The following is a 24,839-nucleotide window of genomic DNA, read 5'->3' as shown; positions in this document are numbered from 1 at the left end:
TCAGGCTGTGCTGTGACCGGGAGACCCATGATGCGGCGCACAGTTGGTCCAGCGTCGTCCGGGTTAGGCCGGCTGGGATTTCCTTGTCCCATCGCGCTTTAAATTGGTCACATACACATTTAGCAGATGTTATTACGGGTGTAGCGACATGTGTGAGCGACTCGTTGTGGCAGGCCGGGAGCGCCTGCAAGCTGGACAGTGTTTCCTCTGACACATTGGTGCGGCTGGCTTCAAGGATTAAGCGAGCAGTGTTTCGAAGCAGTGTGGCTCGGTAGGGTCGTTTCGGAGGACGCATGGCTCTCGACCGTCACCTCTCCCGAGTCCATAGGGGAGTTGCAGCGATGGGACAAGACTAAACTACCAAATTGTATATGAAATTGGGGAGAGTTTTTTTTATAGGGATCAAAATGTCACTTCTAGTAGGGATTGTTTGATATATTTAACTTCACTCACTTGAATGTATGGCCCCTTGTAGCTCAGTTGGTAGAGCATGGCGCTTGCAACACCAGGGTTGTGGGTTTGATTCCCACGGGGGAACCAGTATGCACTCACTACTGTAAGTTGCTCTGGATAAGAGTGTCTGCTAAATAACAAATGTATGCTTCACCTAACACCCGTGCCAATATATCCTCCAAAGACCGGCTTCTCTATTTTTATCACGTAAGTGGACAGACATTGCTTCATTTGATCTACTTTTTGTTTATGTACTGAAAGTGATCTAGCCTTTAAAGAAATCCTGTCCACAGTGATAAATTACCTCAAGAAAACCAACCATGCGTTCCAAGAAAATCTCAATGCCTTACTGACTGCTTTCTCTTGGATTACATCCTACCCCTGGGCTCATTTACATTTTTATTTTCCATCTTTAAATAACAAATAAAGCATCAAGCCTGCTTTAATGGTGGGTTTTCCTTTGAGGTACTAACGGTGCAGTTCTGTATGGTTGAACCAAAAACAAGTGTTTAGGTGTCTTATTCCCCCCCAAGAACCTTTAGCTCTGCTTGTGTGTGGACCTTTCCAATTACAGTATATACATCTAATTTCTCAGAACTTCACCAGATTTATTTGAAGCCTGATTGTCATTCAAGTTTAATTAACACACCCATTCAGAAATGTACATTTATTTTTCATATTACAAAAGGGGGAAAAACTAAATTGGTTACATAGCAGTCTTATTAAAGCACTAACATTTTAGAATGTCATGGAACAGACTGATAGTGTGGCGTAACGTACAGTCCTGAATCGCCAACATCGTCCTCATTCAAACCCACTGCAAAAGAAAAGAAAATGACATGTTCATATCACGTGAGATACAGGCACATACGTTGTGGATTATTTCACACAGCATCTTTTCAGTTAAATGTTATGATCAATTTAGGACAAGTGACAGCAGCTTTAAAAACAATTTCCTATCAAGTGATGTACTACACACAAGTACACTAAACATGCCAACTTCACGGACCTTGTTGGACACTTCTGACTAGACAGTCACGATGAGTCATGTGGCTATAACCTACCTGACCATGTGGGCAATTTCCCAGTTGGTCTCACAGGACAAGGGGCCAACAATCTCCACACCTTCTTCTGTCACAATGGCAATCTCATGCTAAAAAACAGTCACATCAGTCATGTCACAAATAGCTATGAGACTGGTAGCTTCAAAAACAAACATTCACTATATGCTGTTGAAAATAACTAATTAAAATTCAGGAGTGTTACGAGACTTAACGACTCACCCTGTTGTAGGAGCGAGCATCGCGATAGTACAGCACTTTAAGGCAGCGGTCAATCAGCGCCCGCGCCTCATCCTTAGTGATCTCCACCTTGTTCTCCACCACCTCCCTCATCAGGGGCTGCATGGACACACAGAATAACCTTAAACAAACCCATACGTACTGCAAGGGTCCGTGTTGAACTCCAACATTCATTTTCACATACAGTATTACCATGAAGTAACATCAGAATTTGATGCAGACGCATCATGCAGTACAGATTACTTCAAATTATACTCATTCCTTTTCTTATCCCCGAAGGGGTTGCCACTATTTCTATATGAACGTGTAGCTCGACGACTTTAAAAATAAATGACTACTTTAGCCAATCGTGAGAATAGAAACTATGGCATTTTTCCGATTTATAAAGATACATTCTAAACTATGAAATGTATAGAAGTTATTACTGACTCTCAGTAGTAGTCCCCTCATGTGTGTTCATTAGCTTATTTGTCCTCACCTGGGCCAGGTAAGCACCAAACCCTGTCGCCACTGTAGGTGCCTCATAGGCCACACCCAGCTTGTCCACGTAGCCCAGGAAGCTAGAGAAATACAAGATGACAAGTTATGCATTTATTTTGATGGAGCTAGTTACAATATTTATAGCTGCAGGTCTCAAGCCAGTTTGATGTTAACATCAAGACCATGGTATGAGGTTTGTTAAAAGGCAAAAACTAACCAGGGTCATGGTTTAAAACACGGTCATGGTTAAACTATTCAATCTAACATGATAACATTGTCAACGGCACTCCTAAATTGCTAAGCAATTTCAAGACTTCCATGTCTTGGCATAACTTCTGATAAGGACAAAAAATGACTAGTTAAAGATGCTGAAAAATCATCCCACCTCTCGCCATTGTAGAATCCACCAACGACCACAGTGTTCCACAGTGGGTTCATCTTGCTGCGGCGGTTGTACATTACCCGTGTCAACCAGGAGTGAATGGCTTTGGGGCTGTAGCTGTGACCGTCCCCCAGGAGCTCCTCGTCGATCCTGGGACGCAAACACACAGACCTGATCAGTGGTGGTCCTCAGGGAGATAACCAAGCAAAGGTTTCAGCACTCCAAGTGAGGGAAATTACTCCTTATTGCCAGAAACCATTAAAACAAAAAGAGCCTTCCCCAATCTCCTTAAAACCCATTATTATACTTTGTATCAATGATCCAGACCCTATACTCCAATCTGCAAACATCTCCAGAAGTGCACACCAAGGATGTCCTCTTCATTGTTAATTGCCTTCTCTCAAACCCATAGTCAGTCTGCTATGATCCCATTACAATCTATGGCACCAAATATCACATCTCTATACTGATGACATATTATTCCTCCAGATTGTTTCTCACTCTTTCCCCCACCTTTTAGATATCTTTAATGATTTTAGCAAAATTGCAAGATACAAGACCAAATTGGAAGTCTGCATTACTACCACTGAACAATAGACGAGAGTAATGTATTCCGTTACATATCCCAGCGGTCCAGCATTTTAGATATCTGGGTGTACAAATGTATCCCTCCTTGCAAAATATTGTACTCAATCATTTTTACAAATTCTTTAAAGATGTAAAAAAACAAAAGAAACAGATGTACATAAATGAATGTATTAATTCATTTCAATTGCGTTTTTCAGTGGTTAAAATGAACACCATTCCACAATTTTTTTCCAGTTCAATGCTCCCTGTAGCACCACCTGGTCTCCCGAATGGCACAGCGGGGCATCTCAGTGGCACTGCATCTCAGTGCAAGAGGCATCACTACGGTCCCTAGTTCAATTCCAAGCTGTATCACATCCAGCGTGATTGAGAATCCCATGGGGCGGCGCACAATTGGCCCAGCGTCGTCCGGGTTTGGCCGTCATTGTAAATAAGAATTGGTTCATAACTGACTTGCCTAGTTAAATTAAGGTTACATTTTTAACAAATTGTTTTTTAAAAATTGTCTATTGGAAGAAAATGTACTCCTTAATCTCCAAATGTATCTGGAGGAAGAAAAACAACAATAAAACACATTCAGAAATGTTGGGGGATGGTGCATTCCAAGACGTCCAACAAAAGCACAACCTGCCTAGCACTTTGTTATTTTTCTACTTACAATTACGTTCGGCTAGAAGCGGTTATGTGGTACCTAGGGAAAATAAGCTTAATCCTCATCCCTTTCACAAGGTACTGCTTGGAAAAAGAGGTCTCGCATCTGAAATGTATTCCCTTCTAGTAAAGACCTCATCCAAGCAACTTTCAATTGGCTGATTAGGGAAAAAAGTTGGAGTTTAACGCAACCTCATTCCTTAATTATTTCCTCTCATGTTGTGCATATACTTCTGTCAATGGATAATATCTGTATATAAAGAATGTTGACACTAGCATATGCAAACGCACTGATGTCATTGACAGAGATAGTCAGATCTGCTTCTGTGTGCCAATGTCACTGAGTTAAGCATACAAAGCTGAGGGCATCTTGCTGTTTCTCCTTTCTAAAACCACACTATTATCATGAACTACTCCATTTTCTGTGTATGTGCCTTTTAACAAGAGTCTACAATAAATACATTAAAATATATACTTTTAAAACATTAATGTAAATATTCGCCATGAAGGACCAAGACAGCATATCAGATCTTTCTGAAAGAAACCTCAAACTTACACCATTTGTTCGATTATCTGCTTCATGTACTGGTAGTCTGCGTAGTCGCCGGAAGCGCCCAGGATGGTGGTGTCGTTCACCTTCATGAGACGAGAGATGTTACGGAACCGTGCCAGGGAACCATAGGAGCCCAGCATGTCAGCTGCGATGATGACTCCACCTGTAAACTTCACTCCCAGCACTGATGTTCCCGTCACCATGGGGTTTCTAAAGTTTGGGGAGGGAAAAATGTAGATAGTTTGTCATGGGAAAGCTAACGTAACACTAAAAATGCAATACAGAGGGATGCATGTTGAACGTCCATTTAGACTCATGCACGCGCAAATATAACATATATGGCGGGAGTAGGACTAGCTACATAATATGCTTCTATGATTCTACAGCATCCTTTATGGTGGTGAGTTTGTTAGCTAGATAGCTACCTCACTGCCATGTCATACTAGCATTAGTTACCCATAAGCGCAATATGATAAGGTAGATAACTGGCGAGGCATAGATGGGCAACTTATCACGTCAGTCAATTTGTGCGAAATAGAATAAGATAGCTAAACTGAATATGTTCACGCGCTAACTAGTAGCCCAACTGAATAATAGTGCAGTAGTCAGTGAGCTAACGTTAACTACATCGGCTAGCTCCACCATGATGATACAGCACTGCAGCGTACCGAGGAAATCGAAAGTGGGATGACATTATTAGGGATCTCCACTCAAAAGGATTTGCTTACAGAGTGTGTTTGATAGGTCCGCATCCTGGGGCTAAACTGCTGCCAGGAAACGAATAAAATTGTCCGGGTTTTGGTCCATTCTCCCAGAAATTGAGCTTCAAACCGCTTGGATCCATGTTACAAATGTGCGGATGTGACGACACAGCTTGATGCAAAGAATATGGAATTATGGGATACAGGAAGCAGACAATTCTAACAAAACCCAAACGTTATGTCTCTTATTTATAACCACATGTAAACCTTAACCCGAGGTATAATAAATAAAACAAGAAACTCATCAATAACTGTTAGTTTTATTATAAATATTCGATGATTTAGTCAAAAGGAAAGGAGTAAAATCAGAGTGGAGTTAAATTGCACTAGATCAGGTTTACGTTTCCAGTGTTTAGAAGGCGACGTTAGGATAGAGGAGTAGTAAACTGATTCTAGATCTGTGCATAGGGTCGGTCAGCCCAAAATAAAATAAAATATTGATATATGGGTAAACCAATCAAGTTTCTGTCACTAGGCAGAATTTTCTTAGACGATCCATCAGCTCAGTTACTGGGCAGACCAACCATAACGCCTCCTATCAGAATAATATTTAGCAAGAAAATAAAGCAATTGATCCAATAGAATTTAAGTTACACTTGGTATCCGAGTAGAATTAGAACAATCCACCAATTGGAATTTACGTTTGCTTTGTAGTCAGGCAGACATGACATATTTGTCCAATCACAAAAAAATCTGAAAGGGGATTTTTGCTGTATCTTTGGCTCAGGTACTTTCTTTTTCTTTTATAAAATAAATAGTCAAATAGGTTTTTATTATATATATCACCGAATAACATGCGCAATTTAAACATTACTTTGATATATTGTTGAAAAAGTTTGAATTCTGTTACAATTCATGTTTCAAAAGGTGTTTCATTGCTTGCTAATGCTAGCCCAGCTAGCTAGCTATCAAGTTCAGCTAACGTTAGTCACTTGCTAAGATTAAATAATAGTATTCAGTGAATCTACATGTGTTAAATGCCTATCAAACTAGTTTATTTGTTGTTCGTTTGTAATATGTGCTTTCTATTCCCAAAAAACTGACCACCAGTGTGTGCCTAGCGAGATGGCTAGCTAGCAAGCTAGCTACAGTGAATTGAAACATGTTGTGTCGATAAAGCGGGAAGTATGCAAATTGAAAGCGCATGACCATAGAATAGCATACGCTGTAACATGAAAAAACCACTGTTAACCATCTCAAATAATGGAAGTCGCTAGCTGAGAGGGAAGCGAGTAGTTTGCAACGCTAGTAAGAAAAAGACTCATGTCATGGCAGGTACTGGTACGCCAAAACCATGCCTCATAGTATTTCGGCACCGTGCTAGTGACAGCCGGGTGAGCCAGCTTGGCAGCGGCTGCACTCTGTCATTGCGCCATTGTATTATGCCAATCAAGCTTTATAATTAGGAACACTTCTGTTTTAATTATCCTACGTAATCGCTAGTTTGTCATGTTTTGGAAATGCAGACAGCATCGTGCATGTTTTACTCCCAAGTATTATTATTTTTCCAGACACTGATAGTGCGTTGGGTGTCGTAGTGGGAGTGTCCCTGGCTGTTCAACTGATTGACTTATTTTCTATTTTGGGGACAGCCTTGTAGCTGCAATAGTGTGCAACTGCAGCCCGCAATTCGGGGTGTTCCTGCATGTGGTCATCCCTTGAGCATCCCATTGGTTCCTTCACGAACCCCTCCCCCCATGAGCATCCCATTGGTTCCTGGATGAATGCCCCCCTCCTCGATGTCTTCATGCTTATGACACTTTTGAATGTGGAGTCAAAGGGAAAATACAAGTATTATGTGAGTTTTTTGGCGGAGTCCACCTCGATGTCTTTCACTCCTGCCTGCCCTCACTATCTTTAACAGAACTGCAGGAAAACAGTGCCCGACAAGCGGGGGCGAAGGACACTGTCTACCGGTCACCCCACCTCCTGCTAGCACGGGAGACTGGGGGGACAACACGTGCTAGCGAACTAGCTAGCTTGTTAGTGACACCGTGTGCTAGCTTGCTAATTAGCTAGGGCACGGTGTCGCCCCCGCCTCCCACTTGCTGTGGAAGTCGTGTCCTTCGCCCCTGCCTGTCAGGCACAGATTTCTGCTGTGGGCCGACAGGCGGTGGTGAAATACACGCTAGCACAGCAGGCGGGAGGCTGAGGCGACACTGTGTGTTAGCTAGCTTGATAGTTAGGGACACCGTGTGCTAGCTAGCACACTGTGTCGCTCCTGCCTGCTGTGTCCTTCGCTCCTGCCTGCCAAACACCTGCCCCCACTGTAGTTAACAGAACTGCAAGAAAACGGTGCATCACAGGTGGGGACGAAGGACACTGTCTACCGGTGTACGGCTAGCTAGCTACCGTTGTCGCCCCCGCCCCTTCTTCTGTGGGGTGTATTAGCGGCTGGCATCCAACATTATTGTGCATTAACACCACCTACTGTACTGGAGCGCTCCCGCCTGTCCTAGCTTAAGAATTTAGCAATAGAAAGTAGAGGTCGACCGATTAATCGGAATGGCCGATTAATTAGGGCCGATTTCAAGTTTTCATAACAATCGGTAATCGGTATTTTTGGCCACCGATTTGCCGATTTAAAAAAAGATATATATTTTTGTAACTTTTTTTTAATGTGAAATGGCTAGTTAGTTAGCAGGGTGCGCGCTAATAGTGTTTCAAACGTCACTCGCTCTGAGACTTGGAGTAGTTGTTCCCCTTGCTCTGCATGGGTAACGCTGCTTCGAGGGTGGCTGTTGTCGATGTGTTCCTGGTTCGAGCCCAGGTAGGAGCGAGGAGAGGGACGGAAGCTATACTGTTACACTGGCAATACTAAAGTGCCTATAAGAACATCCAATAGTCAAAGGTATATGAAATATAAATGGTATAGAGAGAAATAGTCCTATAATTCCTATAATAACTACAACCTAAAACTTCTTACCTGGGAATATTGAAGACTCGTTAAAAGGAACCACCAGTTTTCATATGTTCCCATGTTCTGAGCAAGGCACTTAAACGTTAGCTTTCTTACATGGCACATATTGCACTTTTACTTTCTTCTCCAACACTTTGTTTTTGCATTATTTAAACCAAATTGAACATGTTTCATTATTTATTTGAGGCTAAATTGATTTTATTGATGTATTATATTAAGTTAAAATAAGTGTTCATTCAGTATTGTTGTAATTGTCATTATTACAAAAAAATAAAAATCGTCCGATTAATCGGCATTGGGGCATTTGGCCCTCCAATAATCGGTATTGGCAGCGAAACAAATCATAATCGGTCGACCTCTAATAGAAAGAGGTTAATGCAGATGCAGGAATGCCCCGAATTGCACCCTTCAGTGTAGCTGTAGCACGCATCACTGTACTTGATCTTGGCTATACAGTACACACCAGACTCAGGTTTTTCTCATTAAAAAAAATGCTCATATTGATACGACATTGAATATATTGACATGAGATTGCAATGAAAAAAACGACTATTTCACTTTTGCAGGACTATTCTTGATTATAATCCTGACCTGAAACAATAATGACGAGTGAGAAAAGAAGTTATAGAGGGTCAAAGATCATACCCCCAAGACACGCTAACCTCTCACCATTACCAATAACAGGGGAGGTTAGCATGTCTTGGGGATATGATCTTTGACCCTCTATAACTTCCTTTCTCACTCATCATTATTAACTATTCATTTCAGGACTATCCGTAATCATAGAATCATCCATATTAGGGTAATGTATAAGTGTTTAGAAACATATTCTGTTCTTATTTACAATAAAAGTTATTCCAAAATGGCACAATACATTTACCATTAATTTATAATTGGGCACAAAATAATCTGAAACACAACCAAAACTAAATGCAAATGCATCCAACAAGTTTGTAGAGTCACAAGCTTGATTTACTCATTGCGTGCTAGGAATATGGGACCAAATACTAAACTTTTAACTACTGTATTTATAAGAATCTATAGGGGTCTTAATAATTTTGACCCCTACGTTTTTGTGAGAAGAAACTATTACTGATTTCAACAAAATATATTTCTCTGAAAGTATAAAATAATATACAGTGCCTTCAGAAAGTATTCATACCCCTTGACTTATTCCACATTTTATTGTTACAGCCTATTTTCAAGATGGATAAAATATATATTTTTCTCAACCATCTACACACAATACCCAATAATGAGAGTGAAAATATTTTTTCAAAAATGTTGGCAAATTTATTGAAAAAAAATCTTCAAATTTGTGGATTATTTAGGCTATTTCAACCACACCTGTTGCTGACTGGTGTTCAAAATCAAGCACACAGCCATGCAATCTCCATAGACAAACATTGGCAGTAGAATGGACCATACTGAAGAGCTCAGTGCCTTTTAATGTGGCACTGTCATAGGATGCCACCTTTCCAACAAGTACAGTGCCTTGCGAAAGTATTCGGCCCCCTTGAACTTTTCAACCTTTTGCCACATTTCAGGCTGTAAACATAAAGATATAAAACTGTAATTTTTTGTGAAGAATCAACAACAAGTGGGACACAATCATGAAGTGGAACGAAATTTATTGGATATTTCAAACTTTTTTAACAAATAAAAAACTGAAAAATTGGCCGTGCAAAATTATTCAGCCCCTTTACTTTCAGTGCAGCAAACTCTCTCCAGAAGTTCAGTGAGGATCTCTGAATGATCCAATGTTGACTTAAATGACTAATGATGATAAATAGAATCCACCTGTGTGTAATCAAGTCTCCGTATAAATGCACCTGCTCTGTGATAGTCTCAGAGGTCCGTTTAAAGCGCATAGAGCATCATGAAGAACAAGGAACACACCAGGCAGGTCCGAGATACTGTTGTGGAGAAGTTTAAAGACGGATTTGGATACAAAAAGATTTCCCAAGCTTTAAACATCCCAAGGAGCACTGTGCAAGCGATAATATTGAAATGGAAGGAGTATCAGACCACTGCAAATCTAAGAAGACCTGGCCGTCCCTCTAAACTTTCAGCTCATACAAGGAGAAGACTGATCAGAGATGCAGCCAAGAGGCCCATGATCACTCTGGATGAACTGCAGAGATCTACAGCTGAGGTGGGAGACTCTGTCCATAGGACAACAATCAGTCGTATACTGTACAAATCTGGCCTTTATGGAAGAGTGGCAAGAAGAAAGCCATTTCTTAAATATATCCATAAAAAGTTTTGTTTAAAGTTTGCCACTAGCCACCTGGGAGACACACCAAACATGTGGAAGAAGGTGCTCTGGTCAGATGAAACCAAAATCGAAGTTTTTGGCAACAATGCAAAACGTTATGTTTGGCGTAAAAGCAACACAGCTCATCACCCTGAACACACCATCCCCACTGTCAAACATGGTGGTGGCAGCATCATGGTTCGGGCCTGCTTTTCTTCAGCAGGGGCAGGGAAGATGGTTAAAATTGATGGGAAGATGGATGGAGCCAAATACAGGACCATTCTGGAAGAAAACCTGATGGAGTCTGCAAAAGACCTGAGACTGGGACGGAGATTTGTCTTCCAACAAGACAATGATCCAAAACATAAAGCAAAATCTACAATGGAATGGTTCACAAATAAACATATCCAGGTGTTAGAATGGCCAAGTCAAAGTCCAGACCTGAATCCAATCGAGAATCTGTGGAAAGAACTGAAAACTGCTGTTCACAAACGCTCTCCATCCAACCTCACTGAGCTCGAGCTGTTTTGCAAGGAGGAATGGGCAAAAATGTCAGTCTCTCGATGTGCAAAACTGATAGAGACATACCCCAAGCGACTTACAGCTGTAATCGCAGCAAAAGGTGGCGCTACAAAGTATTAACTTAAGGGGGCTGAATAATTTTGCACGGCCAATTTTTCAGTTTTTTATTTGTTAAAAAAGTTTGAAATATCCAATAAATTTCGTTCCACTTCATAATTGTGTCCCACTTGTTGTTGATTCTTCACAAAAAATTACAGTTTTATATCTTTGTTTGAAGCCTGAAATGTGGCAAAAGGTCGAAAAGTTCAAGGGGGCCGAATACTTTCGCAAGGCACTGTAAGTTAGTCAAATTTCTGCCCTGCTAGAGCTGCCCCGGGTCAACTGTAAGTGCTGTTACTGTGAAGTGTAAACATCTAGGCGCAACAACGGTTCAGCCGCGAAGTGGTAGGCCACACACACTCACAGAATGGGACCGCCGAGTTCTGCAGCGCATAACGCGTACAAATCGTCTATCCTCGGTTGCAACACTCACTACTGAGTTCCAAACTGCCTCTGGAAGCAACGACAACACAATAACTATTTGTCGGGAGCTTCATTAAATGGGTTTCCATGGCCGAGCAGCCACACACAAGCCTAAGATCACCATGCGCAATTCCAAATGTCGGCTAGAGTGGTGTGAAGCTCACAGCTATTGGATTCTGGAGCAGTGGAAAGGTGTTCTCTGGAGTGATGAATCACGCTTCACCATCTGGCAGTCCGACGGAAGAATCTGGGTTTGGCGGATGCCAGAAGAACACTACCTGCCCGAATGCGTAGTGCCAACTGTAAAGTTTGGTGGAGGACGAATAATGGTCTAGGGCTGTTTTTCATGGTTCGGGCTAGGCCCCTTAGTTCCAGTGATGGAAATCTTAACGCTACAGCATACAATGACATTCTAGACGATTCTGTGCTTCCAACTTTGTGGCAACAGTTTGGAGAAGGCCCTTTCCTGTTTCAGCATGATAATGCACCCGTGCACAAAGCGAGGTCCATACAGAAATGGTTTGTCGAGATAGTTGTGGAAGAACTTGTTACACCCCTGAGTCAAAAATTTGTAGAAGCACCTTTGGCAGCGATTGCAGTTGTCTTTATGGGTAAGTCCCTAAGACCTGGATTGTGCAACATTTGCCAATTATTATTATTTCCAAAATTCTTCAAGCTCTGTCAAATTGGTTGCTGAACATTGCTAGACAACCATTTTCAGGTCTTGCAATAGATTTTCATGACGATTTAAGTCAAAACTGTAATTTGGCTACTCAGGAACATTGACTGTCTTCTTCGTAAGCAACTCCAGTATAGATTTGGCCTTGTGTTTTAGGTTATTGTCCTGCTGAAAGGTGAATTCATCTCCAAGTGTCTGGTGGAAAACAGATTGAACCAGGTTTTCCTCTAGGATTTTGCCTGTGCTTAGCTCCATTCCATTTATTTTGTATCCTGAAAAATAATCCAGTCCTTAACGATTACAAGCATACCCGTAACATGATGCAGCCACCACTATGCTTGAAAATATGGAGAGTGGTATTCAGTAATGTGTTGTATTGTATTTTCCCCAATAATAACACTTTGTATTCAGGACAAAAAGTGAATTGCTTTGCCACATTTTTTTGCATTATTACTTTAGTGCCTTGATAAAAACAGGCAGTGGTGGAAAAAGTACCCAATTGTCATACTAAAGATTCCTTAATAGAAAATGACTCAAGTAAAAGTGAAAGTCACCCAGTAAAATACTACTTGAGTAAAAGTCTAAAAGAATTTGGTTTTAAATATACTTAAGTATCAAAAGTAAATGTAATTGCTCAAATATAATTAAGTATCAAAAGTCAAAGTACAAATAATTTAAAATTCCTTATATTAAGCTAACCAGATGGCTCCATTTTCTAGTTTTTTTTTTATTCAAGGAAAGCCAGGGGCACACTCCACTCAGACATCATTTACAAACAAAGCATGTGTGTTTAGTGAGTCCGCCAGATCAGAGGCAGTAGGGATGACCAGGGATATTGTCTTGATAAGAGCATGAATTGGACCCTTTTCCTGTCCTGCTAAGCATTCAAAATGGAGCGAGTACTTTTGGGTGTCCGGAAAAATGTATGGAGTAAAAACTAAATTATTTTCTTTAGGAATGTAGTGAAGTAAAAGTTGCCAAAAATATAAAGTAAAATACAGATACCCCAAAAAACGACTTAAGTAGTACTTTAAAGCATTTTTACTTAAGTACTTTACACCACAGCAAACAGGTGCATGTTTTTGAATATTTTTTATTATGTACAGGCTTCCTTCTTTTCACTCTGTCAATTATGTTAGTATTGTGGAGTTACTACAATGTTGTTGATCCATCCTCAGTTTTCTCCTATCATAGCCATAACATTCTGTAACTGTCTTAAAGTCACCATTGACTTCATGGTGAAATCCCTGAGTGGTTTCCTCTACGAAACTGAGTTAGGAGGACCCCTGTATCTATGTAGTGATTGGGTGAATTGATATACCATCCAAAGTGTAATTAATAACTTTACCATTCTCAAAAGGATATTCAATGTCTGCCTTTTTACATTTTTACCCATCTACCAATAGGCGCCCTTCTTTGTGAGGCATTGGAAAACCTCCCTGGTCTTTGTGGGACCTTACAAATAATTGTATGTGTAGGGTACAGAGATGAGGTAGTCATTCAAAAATCATGCTAAACACTATTATTGCACACAGAGTCCATGCAACTTATTAAGTGACTTGTTAAGCAAATTGTAAATTCAGTCTGCAACACAACAAAATGTGGAAAAAGTCAAGGGGTGTGAATACTTTCTAAAGGCACTGTAATTTCCCAATTATTATTTTTGAATACAATATAGCTCAGTATTTGGATTATTTATTTTATACAGTCATTATTGCAATTTTTTATCAAGGGTGTCAATAATTTGGGAACGCACTGTATATATCTCTATTATGCGTTGGAATATATCATATTCTATATTATAATACTTTGGAACAGATTTCCAAAATTAAAATCACTTATATGCTGACAACACCGGCCGCATTGCGTGCCCAAGTGTTTCAAAATATATGTACCCATGCATGTTATTCAATAATTTCATCCAAATTGCTCGTGTGCGTCAACAAGTGTCTGCGTAGCCAGGCGCTAAAATAGAACTTGGCTCTATTTTAGACGCTTGATGTGCTGCAAGTCCCACCTCTCCCATCTACTCGTTGGTTTTTATGAGCATATACCCACGTGGGTGATTGAAAGATGAACGAGGTCCACACTCCAGTCCAGTTGGTTGCAGTAAGGCACCTTAAAGTTGGTTGACAACCGCCATATAAAATCCACAGAAGATGATGACTGAACTAGGAGAGGTTACTAGAAACTAACTAGGTTTCCCCTTTTATCTTTGGATTAATTGTCGGAGTAGAGAACACATGATTTTATGTGACTCAAAATAGGTCGATATTCTACAAAGATCCAGCAAAAAAGGACCTTGTACATGTAATACCCAGTGTTTATATCCCAGGACATATTATCTAGCAACAGCAAGCAAGCTAGCTAGCTAAATATCCATTAATGTTTCATATGTTTCGACCTGTCCCCAAATTAATATAGTTCAGAGTCCATTTTGATATTTCAACCTCTGTGTCCTGATCACGTCTGGTGGGGATAGACAAACTCAACATGCAAACGCACACGCGTAGCCAGTTTGGACATCACGTTAGAGCTGCTTTTATGGTATCTTTAGAGTCTTTTTTTTTCTTTTTCGGCAAACTTGGGGGGACAAATAAAATCAGCCAGTTGGGGAACCCTGATTTAGGATGTCCAGCCACTCTGCCCAGAGTGGGTAAAAATGCGCTTTGGTGATGAAATTTCACTAAAATACATTTTACCCAGATAAATATGATTATTCATGTTCTGAATCGTTCAGTGGGGTATTTCTCTAACATATCATTAACGTTGTATCCAACAAGTTGGATTTCGTAACCTAATACATACAATAATAACCACAGAGCTCTGTTGACGTAGCGGTGCAGGTTTCCCCTTTTGATGATATTACATTTTGTGGTCGTCATATTCAAAGTTGTTTCCGCGGGTCACAAAAATCAAAATTAGCTTGACACGAGCTGAATTAAATGTAAAAGGCTTTGAAAAAATCTTGGTATATGCTCAGTGCTCCGTTGACATTTTCACAGAGATACGCTTGTTTTTGTGAGAAATCCTGGAAAAAAGAACAGGTATTTTGAATTAATATGAAAAGTGTATACCAAAATATGAAAATACTACATGTCATGTCTCAAAATCGATATCCATCTTACCTCTATATTGTTTTATGTCCTGCGGATTCGAGAAGAAAGATGACGAGTTAAACGGCAAAGTGAGCCTGTCAGATAGCCAATAGCCTTAATTCTTGCACAGAATCCAGCCTAGTTTATGCAACTTTCCAGACTTTTTACCACTTTTCAATACATTTTTATCAAATACTCACTGACAGTTTCCTTGGTGAGATTCAATTGGCACATCCGCATTTGCGTTGCCATCTTACTTTTTTAATTGAACCTTTATATTACTAGGCAAGTCAGTTAAGAACAAATTCTTATTTACAATGATGGCCTACTGGGGAACAGTGCGTTAACTGCCTTGTGGCAGAACAACAGATTTGTACCTTGTCAGCTCAGGGATTTGATCCAGTAACCTTTTGGTTACTGGCCCAACGCTCTAACCACTAAGCTACCTGTTGAGCAATGAGCAAACAGTCAATGGTTGTATTCTTTTAAAGTGTGGATTTCAGCAATCAAAGAAAGGCATGCAAATAAAGAGGATAAATATAGGTAAGGGTTTAGTCATAGATATTTTTTTAAGTATTGACCTTGGGCAAATCGATGTAATTGGAGCTGAATTCCACAAAGCCTGGTCTCTGCTCCACTCCATTGGTGGATTTAATCAGAAACTAACTCCTATCAGTAGTACCATCATCATAGTCAGATATGATCCATAGTTTCCATTTCGATTTAAATGAAACGAAATTAAGGCTTCTTCTGTCTTGTCTTGTTGGGCAGCTTATCAGTTGAAAATTCACTAACATTGTGCATGTCCAAAAACGAGCGTTATTGGATGTGGAGGGATAGATTTTCCATCCTCAACTAAAACTAAAAGTTGCTTTTAAAATATCAAATGACAGCCCCCAGCAAATTCCACAGTGCTTAGAACAGTGTTATCACAATTACCCCTCCTCTCCTAATTTCAGAGGCCTCAGGGTGTGTTTGCCACCGCTGTGTGAGCAAACAATGACGGAGGACAGGCTGAAGGCGGACCCCTCCAAGCGGGAGGGGCTGGACTCAGAAGAGGGAGACACAGAGCCTAGCCTGCTGCTGCAGAAACTAAAGAGCAACATCTCGTAAGTCCCACACCTCTGTCCACACAGCCACTGCTTAAATCATCAAAATGGACTAAAATATTGTGTAGTATCAGCACCCTCTCCAACATTTCCTGCCCTTTATCTCATACAGCTTATCCATCAGTGTCATTAGAACGTCTGCAGAAATGTGTTTGTAATAGCTGTTTCTTTTCACAGTAAGAATGTACAGAGCAGAGTGGACGTTATCCTGGTGAGTGCCAAGATATCTTTGGTATTGCTCTGTGTATGAATTGCCTTGTCTATGAACGACCCAGATTGTATCCTATGTCTCTCCTACCCACAGCAAGATGTGCAGCGCTTCTCTGACAACGACAAACTGTACCTTTACCTCCAGCTGCCTTCTGGCCCCAGTTCAGGGGAGAAAAGGTGAGCATCATTATCATCAGCAATCACTCTGGGTCTAGCACTCTATGATTGTCCTCCTGGAGGAGCATATTTGTGGCTCTTCAGATGACTGAAGAGGCTGATGTATGACCCACAAATCCCACTGAAGAGGCCAGTGTGTGTGTGGTGGTAGTGGCTGATAGTGGTTGATGTTTAGCCTCTCCTTTCGTTGTTGCCGCTTGTCCTCAGTGGCACGGTGGAGGTCTTTTTCATGATGTGCAGCCCTACCGTGGATGGCCTTCCTCCATTTTGTTTTATTTCCTATTCAGTCCATCAGAGATACATTAGGTATCATGCAAGCAAGCGTTGCCGCAGTGGTCCATCCAGAAGGGGGTGCATTGTACCTACCTGCTGGTGGTTTAAGTTTAGTTTTGATCTGGATGTTATTGTGTGCGTTTGAGATGCAGAGATTCAACAGACCATGCAGGTCTATGTATCTCGAACATGCACGCATCTCCAAATTCCCCAAACTCTTTTTCTCAGTCTGGCAATGGCCCCGCTGGCACAACTTAGGCGGTGGTGTATTTCTGCATCGATGTCAGCTTTGGAGGAGAGAACACTGCCAAGGTAAGGGAAGAGGTCCACGTTTTCATGGGTGTTATTGTCAACATGTATACAAAGCTCAATAACCCAGTCACATACTGACTTACACCCCCCCCCCATAACACTTTACACTTACAACAATTCATAAATGTGATTATAAGTAGTTTATAAACTAAATAATATAGTGAATAGTTTATAAATCTGTTATAAACAGTTGACACAATGATTGACAATTTGTGATTGTTATTTAGTTGCTTGCCAAAATGTGAGTGCACATTGATTATTATTATTGCCAGTGCAGCAATGCATGTTTGAGCTGGAATAAAACAGCAGCAACATGAGCCTTGTGCTGGCTTTTCATCTTTCTTTTTGGGGGGGCCCAGCACCGGTTGGGGATGTGTATATCTCCTCCTTAGATTTTTTTTTTTTAATGTTCACCGCCTTAACTTCTTTCAAAATGTCTACATTGAACTGTCCCTTTCTTTCCCGCCACAAGAAAAATATATTTTTTTATCAGCAAAACATGGCTGCTGAGATGTACTGCTTTGCTGTGTTTGTCCTGAGCAGCAGCAGCAGTGACCCCAGCTCCTTCAACACAGCTGACCAGCTGCACACCTGCAACTGGATCCGTAGCCACCTGGAGGAGCACGCAGACACCTGCCTGCCCAAGCAAGACGTCTACGAGACTTACAAGTAAGTTCATGTCATGAGGCACAGCTGTGACTGTGACTTACAAATGTACTTGTGAACCCGGACTACCTGGACATCAATAAGAAATACTCATTTTCGTTATCCGTTTTAAACGCTTTGCTACAGTGTGCCCTAATGAAAACAACCCAGCTAATGTTATGATCTCTTACACTCTAATCCCCCCAGGAGATACTGTGAAAACCTGCAGCACCGGCCTCTGAGCGCTGCCAACTTTGGGAAGATCATCCGTGACATCTTCCCCAACATCAAAGCCCGGAGGCTCGGTGGCAGGGGACAGTCCAAATATCCTTTCAGTCTGTCACGAGGTTGTTTTGGGAGGCCCTTTAAGCATTTTAACACAATTTATTTTTTGCCACAACTGCATTGACACCTGTAAATGAAATATTCAAGTGTCTCCCTGAATGCTGGATGGAATTCAGGGATTCACCCATACTTCAATGCATCCTATTTTACATTGTTGCACAATGTAGGAAATGCGGATAGAATGATGCCACAGAGTATAAAGGATCAAAAAAGTATTACTATAATCGATTGACAAGTGGAGAGGGTGGGGTTCCCCTTTCTGTCTACAGTTCTTCCTTAACTCTTCCGCTGACACGTATTGTTATAGTGGAATCCGCAGGAAGACGGTGCTCAACATGCCACTGTTGCCAAACCTGGACCTGAAAAACGACCCGGTATGTATGACTAGCCAACTGCACTTCCTGGTTAGATGATAGCTATAGCAAAAGCAATGGTAGTGTGCTAAGTGCAAAAATGACTGTCAGTAGTGATTAAGGCTGTACGTCCATGTAGTCGGAGCTGACGGAGCTGGTGCAGACCTACAAGCAAGAGGTGACGGAGGCGGCTTGTGAGCTCATCTGTGATTGGGCCCAGAAGATCCTCAAGCGTTCCTTTGACACAGTGGTCGAGATCGCCCGTTTTCTTGTGCAGGAGCACATCGTCAACCCGCGCTGCAGCCAAGCTGAACTCGTCACTTCTGCCGCGATGGCAGGTGAGTCTGTGTCCTCATTTCCATCATACTGTGTTCAGTCGTCCTCGTTACACTGTGTTCAGTCATCTCCAATACCATCCGCAACCATCTTATGGTTGGAATTTCTTGTAATCATTTGTGATTTTTCTCTGTCTCACAGGAGGTCCTGCAAAGCCCCACAAGGTGATCAAGAAGAACCCAGTACCATCCAAAGGAGGTGGGCCGGAGACGGAAGGGAGCGGCTCTGAAGCTAAGGTAGTGAGTGCATCAACAATACCTTTTCAAAGACTAAACGCAAAGTACATGAACAAACTGCTGGGCTGGAAGTTGTAATAATGAGCCATGTCTACTTATATTGAGTTTATGTAACACATTGATGTTGTTTCTCTCAGAGGGATAAAGACGTTGGGGATCAGTCGTTGCCAGGGAAACTGCAGTCCAGTGACAAGCCAATTAAAGGTGCGGAGTCGGTACGCCCGGGGGGTCGCGAATCGCAGGTGGAGGCTCTGATGAAGCACTTGCCCCGAATCCTGCCTCGCAGCTCCATCCCGGAAAAGTCCCAGCTTTCGGTGCGCTCCTCGCCCCCCTCCCTGGCGCCCAAAGACACAGGTGGCGTGAAAGTCATCACAATGACTGCCCTGCCCCAGCAGCAAGGGGGCGCTCTCCCCGTCATGATCCTCCCCCAGAGCGTCAGCCTCTCCTACCCCGACAGGGAAAAAGCCCCGCCAAACACTATGGCGCCCGTGGCACCAATGTCGGTGGTGCAGAGGGCCCGCACAGCGGGCAAACGGGCCCCCGAGGCAGCAAGCGGGGGCCCCGGGCCGGGAGGCACGCCGGCCAAACGGAAACGAGGGCGACCCAGGAAGCCACGGCCAGAGGACACCGCCCCCCCGCAGCCGCCCAATCCACCCTTACCCTCGGTCAACCAAGCCCCTATCATGAATTCCCTCACCGGAGGGGTGATCCAGAAAGCCTGCTCTTCCTCCTCCTCCCAGGTGGTGGAGGTCGTATTCCAGGACCAGCAGGCCTTGGTGCTAGGTCAGCTGCATTCGGTAGCGGACACAGGCGACCCAGAGCACCGGGGCGTGGTGCTCGAAACTGACCCACGGCCCGTGCTGCTGCTGTCAGGGGCCAGTCACACAAACTGGGACATGGGCAGGGCCATGGTAGAGGTCATCCAGAGGGCCCCGAGACCACCCACCATCATCACCAAGAACAACAACAACTCCCAGTCTACCCCCCAGCACCGCCTGCCCCTGCCCACTGTGCTGGAGGATCGAGGGGAGGTGGAGATTACCCTCACCCCCATGGCGCCTTCGGACAATCTGCCGAACCCCACTGCCCAGGCTAGCTCTACCCCCACTGGCCAGGCTAGGTCGGAGGGCGGCCCCACACCCGATGACAGCTCTAAAGAACCTAGCCCTGGCCTTCCTTGTCCCAGAGACTAAGGAGCACTACCTTCAGGGTGAGGATAACCACCCCCAATCATCTTCTCCCAGGTAGCGTCTTCTCCCCGATTGGTGGAAATCCAAGATTGGCAGCGCAGAGAGCCAAGAAGGATCGATGAAGCCAAAACACTATTAATCCCTGTTGACCTTCCATTTATAACTCGTTGCTGTGACTCTAACTGCATGTTTGTCTTTGTAATTGTGAGCAGTTCCGTAGTTCTGATGACGAGGAGGGGGTATTTACGGGTTCGGACCTTACAAGGTTTTAAGTGCTACTCTCCCTGAGAGGAACTCCCCTCAGTGTTTTTTTATTTTTTATAATATACAGTTGAAGTCGGAAGTTTACATACACCTTAGCCAAATACATTTGAACTCAGTTTTTCACAATTACTGACATGTAATCCTAGTAAAAATTCCCTGTCTTAGGTCAGTTAGGATCACCACTTTATTTTAAGAATGTGAAGTGTCAGAATAACAGTAACGAGAATGATTTATTTCAGCTTTTATTTCTTTCATCACATTCCCAGTGGGTCACAAGTTCACATACACTCAATTAGTATTTGGTAGCATTGCCTTTAAATTGTTTAACTTGGGTCAAACGTTTCAGGTAGCCTTCCACAAGCTTCCCACAATAAGTTGGGTGAATTTTGGCCCATTCCTCCTGACAGAGCTGGTGTAACTGAGTCAGTTTTGTAGGCCTCCTTGCTCGCACACGCTTTTTCAGTTCTGCCCACCAATTTTCTATAGGATCGAGGTCAGGGCTTTGTGATGGCCACTCCAATACCTTGACTTTGTTGTCCTTAAGCCATTTTGCCACAACTTTGGAAGTATGCTTGGGGTCATTGTCCATTTGGAAGACCCATTTGCGACCAAGGTTTAACTTCCTGACTGATGTCTTGAGATATTGCGTCAATATATCCACATAATTGTCCTCCCTCATGATGCCATCTATTTTGTGAAGTGCACCAATTCCTCCTGCAACAGGAGAATTATAAGTGAAATGATCTGTCCGTAAACAATTGTTGGAATAATTACTTGTGTCATGCACAAAGTAGATGTCCTAACCCACTTGCCAAAACTATAGTTTGTTAACAAGAAATTTGTGGAGTGGTTGAAAAACGAGTTGTAATGACTCAAACCTAAGTGTATGTAAACTTCCAACTTCAACTGTATATCTTTGGTTGTGTTATGTTGTTGTTTGTAGTTGTGCTTTCAAATAGACTTCCAGAGTAAAGGAGAAGGCATGACTCGCTGCTGGTGGAGCTGCATTTAAATGATGCCCCCGTCAAGCATCAGAACTCGATCTGCCACAGTGTTGTAAAAAATTGTGCGACAAGATTGTGAGTTTGCCCCTCCCCCTTCTCCAAATCAATTAAGCTGGAGTGTGACACAACGCGAGCACTTACCAGGTTGTCATGCCAATATTACAGCACTTCCTGTCAGCGATTTAGCGTAGATTACGAAACGTAGACACCATATAGGCTAGACTATGACAGTCATTAAATATGCCTTTGAATTTTTAACTTGCATCACCTCGGCGAAAGCGTCAAAGCACAAACCTGCGAGCCTAGTGTAAAACCTTGAGCGTGGCAAAGAGACATAATGAAATATTAGCGCAGATTTAGTAAAATGATTTAGCCTGATGCTAAGCTAATACTAATGTAGGTTGCCAAGCCCTTTTTTTTATAAGTTATGGATGTTGTATCTTAGTCCTAGAGGGTATAAATATTCTATAATTTTCACATTTTCAAACTGTCTGGCAGAGACAACTATTGCTTAGTCACCCTTTGCCAAACTTTCAGCCTCTTGCTTTGCCTAGGGGGGCATACATCTTTGGTGCTGAACTGAGACATATTGCAATACATAGCAGTACATGATAATGTAAGATATTGATACCCTTCAATCCAAACCCAGCATATCATCCAAAGTATGATCAACCTTAAATAGGCTGGTTTTGTGTTTTTTTTATACCTTCCGTCCTTTGACAATGGGAGATTTCAATTTGTAATCCCCAGCCTCAGCCCTTTTGGAATGAAATTGAAGCAGACAAGAATATTTGCACTGATATGAAGAAATCAAAAAGGGAAGAGCCTGTTGGTTAGAACATATAATAGTAGTGATTACTAGGAATTAAAACAATGATTAAAAACCTGCTATATGCTTAAGGTAGTTTTAAAAGAGGCGATGTTAGCTTTATTTTTCATTAGAGTTGATGGTCAAATTTGACTGAATTGAGAATAAGTACTACGGAATTAGACTTTATTATTAGCCTATGCCATGTTATTGTCCTTCTGTAAACTATGGGCTTATGAAGAGAGAAACTTGATGTAAATTCATGATGCATTCATTTGGTACTGTAATGGTGAGGACACAAGTTTGTCTACACACTACACTATTTCCCGGGAAAACAGGGATTCCCTATGTCTGTCTTCAAACCCTGTTAATAGATTTTCTCCCCAACCAGTATGTAGTACAAGGGTGACCAGCCATATACATACATGTGGCCAACCTTCTTGCTGGCAGGCTTTTGTCCCAGCCCTGTTCTTACACACCTGATTATATTCTACTAATCAGCTGCTCATGATTAGGTAAATCAGTTGTGTTAGAGCAGAGCTGGAATGAAATCCTGCAGTGCACACCTTGTGAGGAGGGTTGGCCACCCCTGATCTAGTATATTCTATTGGTCTGTTAATTGTGTAATTACATGAGCATAGTTATAGTAACTCAACTTATCGTCGTTGATGACATTGGAGTATGAGCTAGCAATGATCTCAGAGTTGTATTCGTCAATTGACAGCTCAAGTTAATATCAGTAAGAGGTGGGTTTTACTTTGAATGAAAACTACTGATAAACTGGAGGCCCAGGGGACACACATGGGTAACCCCTTCCCTAAGTGAGTACAGGTCCTTTAGTGTGCAGTTAAATGAGTGTTGCAGTAAGTGAATGAGTGAGTGGGAGAACTTTCACTGTGGAGCCATGGTGCTCAAAAGAAACGGGTTAGAGAATCAAAGATAAGGATCGGGATCCGGGTAGCGGTGCCTTGACCTTTACTGGCGGTCAAACCACATCATGACCGACCACGGTCAAGCTCTGTAGATGCTCTGTTGATGGTGGTAACCCTCTGTAAACTAGCCCGGCTAGCTATGTAGTGGTTAAATAGCTTCATAGCTTTGCTTTGCGGTTTGTTTGAGTCATGCAAATAAGAAGATTGCAAATTAGTCATTTTGCTATTGTTGTTTTATCAAATCTATAAAAACATTATTTATCATATGTGCTTTTGTTGATATGAGTCATTAAAGTTTCATTCATTGTACAGGTCATTTGAAGTCCAGTTTTAACATGAATGTCTTTGAATTTCAAAGGCACTTCCAGTTTTAAAAAAAATCTGTCCATGCATGGTTTTATGTGACAGTAATTCTATTATTCTAAGATTCAATTAAAAAAAACTGTTACTCTCCTAGATTAGAAATCATACGTCAAAACATAAAATGTATTGACTAAGGGTTTAAAAATGAGATGTGTTAAGTTATCTGTTTTAGTTTAACATTATATTCCCCCAGGTTGTGTTTTGCACTTTATTTATACCTGAAGATTAAATAATTTATAATTTGGTGTGCACATAAAAAACAGAATCCTGATTTGATCATTAAGAATTGCACCTTACATGTTAGTGATTTTATACGTGCAACTCTGAATGCCCTTGTTTGAAATTGTTTGAGTTGTTTTTTCTAAATCATTGTCTCAGAGTTGTGTCATTTACATCTATATCTATGCCTCCTTTTAAACAAAAAAAACAGAGCTAAACAAAATGATGCCAACAACAACTAATGTGAATATATTTTCCTATGCTGACTGTAATAAATGTTGTTAAAAGGTAACTGGAGAGATGTTGGGTGTTGATCATTTCTGTGTCATTTTTTTGCTCTTCTCTTAAAGACGCACTCCAGCTATTTTGAAACTTTCCCTGTTGAAAAACAATATCCCACATATAAATTTGAGCGAGAGAAATAGTGTAAACTTCATGGAGTAGGCCATTCAAGTAGTTGGTCCGATGACCCTCTGATGTCATCGGCCTCCCCACTTGCTTGAGGAACAATACAGAACAAAAGAGGAAAGCCTCCACACACACACACACATTTATAAGAGCACACCTGGATCACCTATTAAGATGTGCCTTTTGTTAAGTAAATCAGGTGTTAAATGAGCTGAAAAGGACACTGCAGTTGGACTTTAAGGGAGGGAGAGTGAGGGAGAGAGTTTTTAATCCATTAAGGCAACGGAGCTGTTTTGAGCTCTTCCTAATTTCAGAACACATATTAAGCTCTTCCAAACCAGATTCTAAGAGTCAAACTCAGTTAATGACTATTGGGGAAAAAACGACGGTATGTCAAAGTGGGGTGAGTAGAAATACATCCACCAGTTGAAGCTCATTTACTGTAATTCTACACAATTTTAAAACTCTAAAATGCTATTTGGAGAACA

At 41.8% G+C, this 24,839-nt stretch overlaps 2 protein-coding genes across 4 annotated transcripts; one reads left to right on the top strand and one right to left on the bottom strand.

Moving 5' to 3' along the window:
• Window positions 1-1,105: 1,105 nt before the first annotated feature.
• Window positions 1,106-5,384, bottom strand: LOC106588338 (proteasome subunit beta type-4). Its single transcript, XM_014177216.2, has 7 exons — window positions 5,137-5,384; window positions 4,412-4,618; window positions 2,620-2,766; window positions 2,233-2,314; window positions 1,737-1,853; window positions 1,518-1,606; window positions 1,106-1,270 (listed from the first exon to the last, which is right to left on the bottom strand). Exons 1-7 carry the CDS (start codon window positions 5,250-5,252, stop codon window positions 1,258-1,260), a joined length of 771 nt encoding a protein of 256 aa, XP_014032691.1. The 5' UTR covers window positions 5,253-5,384; the 3' UTR covers window positions 1,106-1,257.
• A 407-nt stretch (window positions 5,385-5,791) lies between these two features.
• Window positions 5,792-20,863, top strand: LOC106588339 (DNA-binding protein RFX5). Of its 3 annotated transcripts, none has more exons than XM_014177217.2 (11): window positions 5,792-5,896; window positions 16,127-16,276; window positions 16,454-16,487; window positions 16,581-16,663; window positions 17,165-17,248; window positions 17,792-17,917; window positions 18,101-18,217; window positions 18,534-18,612; window positions 18,731-18,929; window positions 19,069-19,166; window positions 19,301-20,863. In XM_014177217.2, exons 2-11 carry the CDS (start codon window positions 16,167-16,169, stop codon window positions 20,354-20,356), a joined length of 1,986 nt encoding a protein of 661 aa, XP_014032692.2. In that variant the 5' UTR covers window positions 5,792-5,896; window positions 16,127-16,166; the 3' UTR covers window positions 20,357-20,863. The 3 variants fall into 3 exon arrangements, with proteins under 3 accessions (XP_014032692.2, XP_014032693.2, XP_014032694.2); XM_014177218.2 differs by having other exon boundaries at window positions 19,069-19,163; window positions 19,301-20,855; XM_014177219.2 differs by lacking the exon at window positions 17,165-17,248 and having other exon boundaries at window positions 19,301-20,861.
• Window positions 20,864-24,839: the final 3,976 nt, after the last annotated feature.

Source organism: Salmo salar, chromosome ssa27, assembly GCF_905237065.1.
Source record: "Salmo salar chromosome ssa27, Ssal_v3.1, whole genome shotgun sequence".
Classification (NCBI taxonomy): domain Eukaryota; kingdom Metazoa; phylum Chordata; class Actinopteri; order Salmoniformes; family Salmonidae; genus Salmo; species Salmo salar.
Note: the sequence above shows the minus strand (reverse complement) of the source record. Positions and strands in the feature narration are given on the sequence as shown.